This window comes from Argentina silus, assembly GCF_951799395.1.
Source record: "Argentina silus genome assembly, chromosome: 18".
Taxonomy (NCBI): domain Eukaryota; kingdom Metazoa; phylum Chordata; class Actinopteri; order Argentiniformes; family Argentinidae; genus Argentina; species Argentina silus.
This window is the reverse complement of record NC_139672.1, coordinates 10,613,458-10,623,070: the sequence shown is the minus strand read 5'-3', so window position 1 is coordinate 10,623,070 and position 9,613 is coordinate 10,613,458. Positions and strand designations below refer to the sequence as shown.

The 9,613-nt window shown below is 43.5% G+C and overlaps 1 protein-coding gene across 1 annotated transcript in view; it reads left to right on the top strand.

The window, feature by feature from the left end:
• The window catches only part of LOC310819281 (cadherin-2-like), a gene marked incomplete at its 3' end in the record, with an annotated part of 62,577 nt that extends 59,920 nt beyond the window's left edge, over positions 1-2,657 (top strand). The window contains exon 15 of the mRNA XM_083690524.1: positions 2,451-2,657. Within this exon, the coding sequence (XP_083546650.1) occupies positions 2,451-2,657 (207 nt within the window). The remainder of the gene's footprint in view (positions 1-2,450) is intronic.
• Positions 2,658-9,613: the final 6,956 nt, after the last annotated feature.

Sequence of the window (9,613 nt, the reverse complement as noted above, 5' to 3'; positions counted from 1 at the left end):
CGGTCAGAGTATGTCAGCCTGTTTTCAATCTCGAGATTGTTGTTGCGAACACGCGGTCATGGTCGATCCCCCCCTGCACCCTGCTGTTAGCTGTTAAGGCCCCGCCGTCCGGGGCTGGAATCTGACCTGGAGAACAGGGGTTAGCTGCCAGAGGAGGTGGGGTGTGTGTGTGTGTGTGTGTGTGTGTGTGTGTACGTGAGTGAATGTGTGTGTGTTTCTGCGTGTGTGTGTGTGTACGTGTCTGAATGTGTGTGTATGTGTGTGTGTGTGTGTGTGTGTGTGTGTGTGTGTGTGTTTCTGCATGTGTGTGTGTGTGTGTGTGTGCGTGCATGTGTATGTGTGTGTGTGTGTGTGTGTGTGTGTGTGTTTCTGCATGTGTGTGTGTGTGTGTGTGTGTGCGTGTGCATGTGCATGTGCGTGCCTGCAGTAGGGCGGTTTCTCAAGTCTGGAGCCCCATGCCCACTGAGCCTTTGGCACTTCATTAAAAAAGAGGGAAGAAAATGGACGCGTAGGATCTCAAATCCGCCCAAGAATTTAGCCTCTCAGTCGGGGCAACAATAGGCTTTTATTCAGCTGCAGCCCTGAGTCCTTTTCCCACTGAGGTAGGCAACGTTGGATAAATTACCTTCACCTGCATCACCTTTGTAGGACACAGGTGCAGGATGTAGAGGACACACATTGTTTTGGAGGACCACTCCATTATTCCAAAAAAGATATTCAAAAGTTGAAGCGATGATGCTCTCAATGCCATATTTTTTAACCCATTAAATGTTCAAATGAACCCAGACAACTTCCGAAAAGAATGTCTGAATAGGACATTCTTTCAATTCAATCCCAGACTCTGTTGGCTGTGGAAAAGAGTGCAAAGCAAAGATCGTTTAGTGAGGACAGTGCCGTTTTTGTCTAAGATACACCATTGTCTCGCACAGTGGATGACTCAGTTGTAATGGAATTAGCAGGACGAGCTCTGTGATTGGCTAACCTCACAACACACTGCCAGGGGGTGTGGGTGGTTATGGCGTAGTTTGTGTGTGCATGTGTGTGTGTGTGTGCGTGTGGGTATGGTGGTCGCGGGGCGCGGGGGGGGGGGGGGGGGGGGGTATTTTAACCACCGGAGCAGTGATGGCTGTAATTGTAATGAACGATCCATCTGTCATATTTCCCACCAAATTATCAGCACCACAGCCCTGAGCAAACGTTTAACGAAGGCTAACAAGTGGAAAATAATCGCTATGCGCCGTGGCACTTTGTTTCAATCTATCCTTTTATTTTGAGAGAAAGAGAGGGTTACTGCTGTAACCGCAGGACGGGAGGATTGAGGGCTATATATCTCTGACATGTTCCCGATAAGCTAGCAGCTCGTTTGTCTGTGTTGTTGGGTCTGTTTCTCTTGATTCAGTTATTATTTTGTTAGATGTCCTGGGGAGGGGTGGGGGAAGGGTGGGGGGGTGGTGGGGGTGAGGGGAGGGGAGGGGGGGGGATCAGGACTGTGGAGAGTGGAGACCAACGGTGGTTTTCATGGCCACAACACCATCCCCAGTGCTAGATTAGCAATCCATCAAGTCTCGGGAGTCCCGTTAAGGAATGGGTCTGGAAATCAATAGCAATCCATACGGACATACGATCGCCGCCGCCGCGGGCTAGCTTTGAGGGCTTCTGGGAATGTAAAGCACAATCTTCAAGATGAAAAAAGCCCACCCCTCCCCCACCGGAACACCACTGACTTGTATACACACACACACACACACACATACACATACACAGACACACACTTACACACACACACACACACACACACACTTACTCGCAAACGCGCACAATTCCTCCACGTCACACTTCTTCTCCATTCCCAAGTCAATAGTGGATTGAAATATGAAATGAAGTAGGCTGAAGTATCACCATTCAGTGGCATAACGATACCCCCAATCAGCGTTTCTCTCCCCCCCCCCTTCAGGCTGTGCCCGTGGACAGAGCAGTGGAGCAGAGGGGGATAGGAGGGGGAAGAGGGGGGGCTGTCTCATCAGTGGGCGAGAGATCCCAGTGAGCTGAGGCAGTTGGTCATGCTCATTCTCATCTTTTGATCAAGTCCAGGATAATCCTGCATGGCAACATCAGAAGAATCGCAGCCCCCCCCCCCCCCCTCCCGCCAACCAAAAAAAAAAAGAACGCTGTGGACAACCAGCACAACATCACAGCCCCTCTAATCCAGACAGGGACCAGATTTCCTGAACATGTATGGGTGGGGGGGCTGGAGGGAGGGGGGGGCGGGTGGGGGGGACTGGGAAGATATCAGCTTGTTTTTGGGTGGAAGGGGGGGGGGGGGCTGTAGGAATGTGCGGATAAGTGCACATTCTGGTTGCAGACTGTCTCGAGTCTGGTGGTGAACTGGCCTTAATCTTCTCATCCAACTGTTTTTCCTGTTTTTTATTTTTTATTTCCTCCCCGCACAGGGACTTAAGGCTGCGGACAACGACCCCACTGCCCCACCCTACGACTCCCTGCTGGTGTTTGACTATGAGGGAAGCGGCTCCACGGCCGGCTCCCTAAGCTCCCTCAACTCCTCCAGCAGCGGAGGCGACCAGGACTACGATTACCTCAACGACTGGGGCCCACGTTTCAGAAAACTCGCAGACATGTACGGCGGGAGCGACGATTAAAGGACAGGACACGACAAGACGCAAGGGATGGAAAAGAAAAAAAAGAAGGGAGAAAAAAAAAGGAAAAGAGAAAAAGATCTTCTTTTTTTTTTCCCCTGTCAATGGACGTGGACAGCTTCTGATAAAACCGATATTCCCCGAACTCGTGACGGAACAATGACAGAAAAGTACAAAAAACGAAACATAATTCCGAATTTTTTTCGAAAACAACCAACCTAGGCTTATTGTTGTAGTCTACGCATACATATGCTTGTTGAAGGCTTAGGCATAGGCTGCGGTCCAGAACTGGAGAAGGGGAGGGAACTTTGGGAACTTTGGTGAACTGTCACTGTTTGGATCGTTGGTATTGAGCGCGCTCAGTTACACTTGAATTTCACAGTACAGAAGCACTGGGATATAATGTGCCTTTTTGTACATTTTTTGGATCTGAATGATTAGTTTTATGTTCAAGGCTTTAATGGTACTGACTTTTGGAGTGATTTCAAAACATAAGAAAGTATGTTAAACTATGGTATGCTTCTACATGCTTTTTTTTTGGTTACACAATACTGCTGTTTGTTGAAAATGATTATTTAAATGAATTACAAAGATGACGACATGATGAAGGATCCTTTGTTAGCTTGGATGGGGAGAAACAATTGAGAACAGCACTGTACAGTACGCTAGACTTTTAGACTTTTTTCACTAAAAAATTAAACTTATGCAGCTGGTTGCAAATAAAGGGAGTCATAAATCATACTTTTGTAGCTAAATAAGTTTTTTCCTTTATTTCTGAAGTGGTGTAGTATTTTACAAAAACAAAAACTGTTTATTTTGTTCTAATCCATGTACACTTCATTTGCCTTAGTCATCATCTGGTACTTTCAACTTTTACTTCACTGTAAAGAAAATGTGTGTACATAATGTATTTTTTTTCTTTTTTTCTTTTTCTTTTGATGTAGTCTATGAAGAAGTGCAAAAAGTTCTGAACTTGTAAATGTATAATTTGGACTACAAATTAAAAGTTTTTGCATGTTTTTATCTTTTCACGACAACAAAAATGAAAAAAATGTTATTTACAAAATTTATTTACAAAACAAAAAAATAAAAACCGGGTGACATTAAATGTGTAGAAGTTAAGAGAGTCTTTTGTATAAAATGAGAAAAAAAAACAACTGAACAAAAAAAACTGAAAAAAACTAGCAATCTTGTCAGCACAACTGTTTGAATTTGTACCAAAAAGGGGGGTGGGGTGTTGTGACACCGGTGGCACTAATTACTGAATCAGCTTTAAAACTAGGAAAGGTTTTTGTCTGAAGCTTTGTGGATAATCGTATGTACTGGAATACAAATTATACATCTCTGACCCCGACCATCCGAATAAAATGCTAATTTTGGAGCTAACAACTGTCTCTTTATTTATTTGTTTATTCCTCAAACTAAGTTTTATTTCTTCAATTGAATTATGTATTGCATAAGCTATTGCTTAGGACTGTAGCTTGAGATCAAAATAGTTAATTTGACCTTTTTTTAATGAGGAAAAATAAGTATTTGAATCTTCATTTTGATTTATTGTAGAAGCTTGCATTTACATTTAAATACCATGAAAATACTGGACATAGTTTTAAGTTTTTTGTCAACATTTGTCTGTGTGGGAGGGCAAAATAATGCTAAAAATATTCAACTTACGTATTTTCTGTGCCCTCTTAGCCAACTCAAAGTCAAAAGGTTGCGTAGGCCAAATCAATGGTCCACCCAGCTGTTGTTTGCCTGGTTCTGGAATGTGCAGTGGACCTAGCTGACCTAGAGAGGAAGGACACACGGCCAAGCAGGCCGTGATCTGCCCTCAAGGGATGTGCATGTATCTGGACTCCTGGGACATGGGGGTGTGAAAACGAGAGCGGGGGTGAGAGAGAAGGGGGAGATATGAGGAAGGGGGGGAAGGGATGTCACTCTAACTGCTTTAGGGATCTGTCCAAGCTATCACACACACAATCTGGATGCTGACGGTCACAGAAACGTCAGTCATTTAGCCTGCTTCTGGATTCTTTCTCCAACCCCCACCCCTCCGCCTCCCACCCCCTCCCCCCTGGCCCACTGAGAGTTGTAGTTCAGAGAGCCAGTTGTGGCCCGCCAAACAGTGGTGGACATTCCTTATTAATTCCGGCTAATTAGATAGGGTTAGTTTGGAAGCCCTGGTGTGGAATACAATGAAAGGGATAATATAATTGGCGGTACTTGAACCCTGGTTGCCCTTTGTTTTTCATCTTAAGCAATTATTCTCTCTCTCTTGTCAGTGTCCTGCATTCACTTATTGTGTGACAACTATATCTCAGACATACTAATTGTTACTCCTCTATCGTTCTTTCTGAGACAATTTCCTCATGCCACTTACCCTCACCAACCACAATCAAATAAATAAATGTTGTTATTCAGTTATTCTTAAACAGGATGGCCACTTATCATGGATCGAAGAATGTGTTATACTCTTACATTTCCCAGAAGAAGAAGCCCTTTATTCCTCTGTTCCCTGGTCAGAAGTAATCTTAAAACAAGCGTTCTGATCGTCAAGGAGGATACCGCCACAGCTGAGTCAGATTTGGTTCACCCAAAGGCCATTTCCTTTAAACATTGAGGTTTTCAAACCAGACATTAGGATTTCATGTGGTTCCGTTTTTGTTGAGATTAGGGTTTCACCTCTAAAGTATGCCCAGCTCAGACGACCTTTCCTCGACCGCTGTGCAGGCTAAGTCTGGTTTGGCCCCAGCAGGCATGGATGTGGTTGGTGAGTCACTGGGCCAATGAAAAGAGCTTTCTCATTCCCCCAGAGTTCAGTCAAACAAAGGATCTTGATGAGTCATACGCTTTTTTGTAGTTCTAATGAATAAGTGATGATAAGGCCGCATATTTTAAAGTAGGTTTCACTGAGATATGGTAGTTCCTGCTACCCTAAATATCCTTAGAAAGTACAATGTGTAATTGTTTCTGTTTCCTGTGTAAAAGCACATGATCCAACTGAAAAAGGCTTTAGATATTACTAAGATATTCCCCTCTTTCACTGTTGCACTGTATACAGCATGTAGCTTTACTGGATTTATTTAAGTAAGGCGACCTCCATACCTTCATACAGTAGATGGCTGCACAAGATCAAGTCCAAAATGTCTTCTCCTCAGCTGCACTCATCTACACTACTCTCGATGTGATGCACAGATCGCTCCAATAGATGGGCTCATATCAGTGAAGCACTTAAGTCCTGTTTCATTTTTCAACCCCAGGGAGAAAGAAAAAAGAAAAAAAAATTGATATTCCAGCACTGCACTTCAATTTCACAACACGGATTATCCCCGAAGGAATGCTGGCAATCTGAGGAGAGGCATGTGAAGCGCTGCTGTTACTCTCCTACACCACCTTACTTTCACACTCCAATATCGAGTATTCCAACGGCTGTTGGAGAATCAGGACAAGGCCACCACCGACTGCTGCACTAAGACCACGTTGGACAACGCAGCCAACAGGATTTGACTCTTGTTATTTTCCTCGTCAGGGTTGGGGGCTCGTTCAGTTGAAAGATTTGCATATAAATTCAAATACCATTGGTGATTTGAAAATGGTCTATTGTTGTTTTCGTGAGGACTTGAATTGAATTTCACTTCTTGCATTGAGTGAAGTAGAATATGCACTGACCCCAATCCTGGCTGTTGAGTGAGAGTGAATGACACATTATGTGAAAGTTAAAGATGTTTTCGGAACAACAACGCTGAGCTGAACGAGCGTGGTGAATTATGTGGTGAAACTCTCCCCATATGTTGGAGAGTTGCAGGCTAAAATGGGACAACCAAACAAAGCAGAACACTCAGCTGAAATACCATAGTGAATCCTACTATATACTGTGGCTGGTGACTATGTACTGTAGCTGGGCATCAAGACTGACCACCACAGAGACGTCATACTGCCGCTGCTGACAACAGTGAAGTGACTGAATGTGCCCAAGTTAATGTGCCCATTAAATAAATCCGATTGATATGACAGATATGATTTTAAATCCTGCCGAGACACTAAGCTGACTAGCAGAGGTCCCCTTTATAGCCCAAAAAGCCAGACCGTACGGAGAAAATAACAGTTCCTGAAGTCCCACCAACATGTCGGAGAGGTGCAGGCCAGGGTGTGTGTGTGTGTGCGCTCTTGCTCTGTGCTTAGGTCGTGTGCGGGCGCGGACTGGACGGTGGGATGGACAGCCTCTGCACGGCAGATTTAACGAGCCAAGCCAGGATGCAGGTGTGTGACAGCCAAGTAGCGACTGCTGGTGCTCCTCTGTAGGCCCGTTCACCGCTCTCTCCATGCTGGAATGCAATGGCCGGATCTGCCTCACCACCACCCAAGGAGCAATCTCTGGGATTGATGGCATCACTGTTCCTGAGCTGAGCATGTCTATAGAACTCTGGTGGCTGATGGTGTGCGGTGTGTCACAGAGTCAGCGGTCCATGCAAGAATTTAACAGAAATGTTAAATTACAATCTGGCTTCAGCCTGGCGTCTGGTCTACATTGCTGTGAGGACTCATTGTGCAGTGTCATGGGAAAGGAACTCTTTCACTACCTCGCTTTCTCACAAAGGTGCATGAATTGAGGAGCCAACTGAAGTGAAGAGGAAATTCAGCAACTCTTGGGGGACAATGGAACAAGATAAAAATTAGGGCTGCAACTATCAAGTATATTGGTAATTCAGTATTCTGTCTTATTATTCTGATGATTAATGAAGTAATGGATTGCAAAAACACTGCTTTTTTAAATGCTTAATTGAGAATTATAAAACGAGGCACGGTGCCGTGGCAACTTAGAACAATTGACATATCAGAACATTTTGTTTTTCAATACAAAAATAGACTGCCAGTTTAGAAGAAAATATAAAAAGGTGTCAAACAAAACAAACTGTACGAAATAGAATACTTGAGGCAGACAATTCTAATCAAGGTTTGTTTGCAATCAAATTACTCAAGTTATTCAATTAAAATGCTTCTTTATTGTTTAAAACAATATGTTTCAGCCTGTAGCCTTTATCAGGGTTAGAAGTGGTTCCTGCTCGTAGGCTGTGACTGGCGCCCTCTGGGTCAAACTGGGAGAAGCGGAGGAGATCTTGATGTCCTACTTGACATGAAGAAAAGTGTCAGCTGTCTCATATTTGTAGTGTCCTTCGTCCAGTCGAGTCTTCAATATGTCTCCCATCTGCTCTCTAGGCGTACACTGGGGGTGGTACACTGGCCAGAGCACCTCACCACCACCAAATACACAGCCATCGATGACATCGCTGTTCCTGAGACAAGCTGGCCAATGAAGCTAACGGCTGCTGTTTCTATGTCAGGATTGATTGATGCACCAAATATATCAGAGAGGTGTCTGTGTGCTGTGAAGCCTCCAAAACTCTGCCAGCCTACTTTCAGGAAGTTTTTGTTGATTTTGCTGACCAAGTATTGATGGAAAGTTTCTGCAAGTATACTTGTCAAGCATAGGCAAGTGGACTACGGCACTCCTTGGTTTAACCCAGGAGCAAAAGGGGAGCTCTGAAAAACTAGGGTCCCTACCACAGGCTATCAAATACATGATCAAAGCAAAGCACAATGCAAGTTCAATGGAGAAATGTTAAGGTTTATTTGTATTATAACAAGCAAAGCTGCAAATAGCAGGAGATGGATCTTCAATGACAACAAATTAGGATAGGCTTCGACAATAGGGTATGTTTCACATCACTCAGATAAATAAGAGAAGTACACTGGGTTTCACCTGTAAAATTATAACCCACACCACTTACAATAAGTTAGTATCACACCTCACTAAGATTTCACTCACTGGCCTAACCTAGGATGAAACAAACAGGATACATCACTGAACCGCTAGGGAAGTGGCTTCACAAATTAAAATGCTAATTAATGAACAGCCATGTTAAAATTCTGAATAAACAGCGACTGACCTAAGTCATTTGCAAAATACATGGAAATGTCCTAATTGTGTTAAACATGAAACATTGCAAGACATTAATTACATGACTTTAAAAGGGGCAATCTGGGATTCAAACAACATCAAACATTTCCCCGCCACTTGTTTTGGTAAACAGCTGAGGGATGGGGCTGGAGGAATGTAACCACTCTCAAATTCATAGATGGAAGCACTGACCATCCATGAGACCAAAATGATAGCTTTAACCATTTTTTTAAGATATACAGTTACAATTACATTGGTTACAAACAGTAGAGTAAAACAAGCTTTTATTTTGTGTTCTAATGGGGTAAGACAGTTGAACTTAGCTCATGAGGCATTCATAAGTTATATTCTTCAATAATGAATGGCTAAATGTAATTAATTTAAAAATCCAAAAATGGATGTATCAATTCCAGATTGCTCCTTTAAAGGCACTTATAGAAGGAAAACTCGGACCAAATTCTCCTTCCCCCCCCAAGTATTAACTAACCCTAACCCTAACCCTAACCCAAACATCAGGTTTCATCTTATGTTATATTTGATGATGAATACCACATGAATACCGCATTTAAACAACCAATTTCAGTAATAAAATACTATAAAATATGTCATAAACTGACAAACCAAACAGCCCTGGCCAAATGGTGCAGAACCCATAGAAGTCTGTTTGCAGTTGACAGCAGGTTCATTACATGAATGCTAAGTGGGATCCTTGGGATGACCCAACTCTGAACCCAAACCGAACCTTGACCTCTCACCCTTACCCTTACCCTTACCCTTACCCTAACCCTAACCCTTACTTAACCCTTACCTTAATCTTAACATTATATTAACCATTTTAAATCTCAACTTTAATGGGGTGACGTCAGAGTTGGGTCATGCCAAACATCTCACTTGGCATTGACCCATTACAGCCCCACAGTGGTGGTAGACCACGAAAAGCAGGTTCTTCTAACATGAGTGATGTGGACATTTTGTTTCATACATTGGTTTCAATGAAATCGGA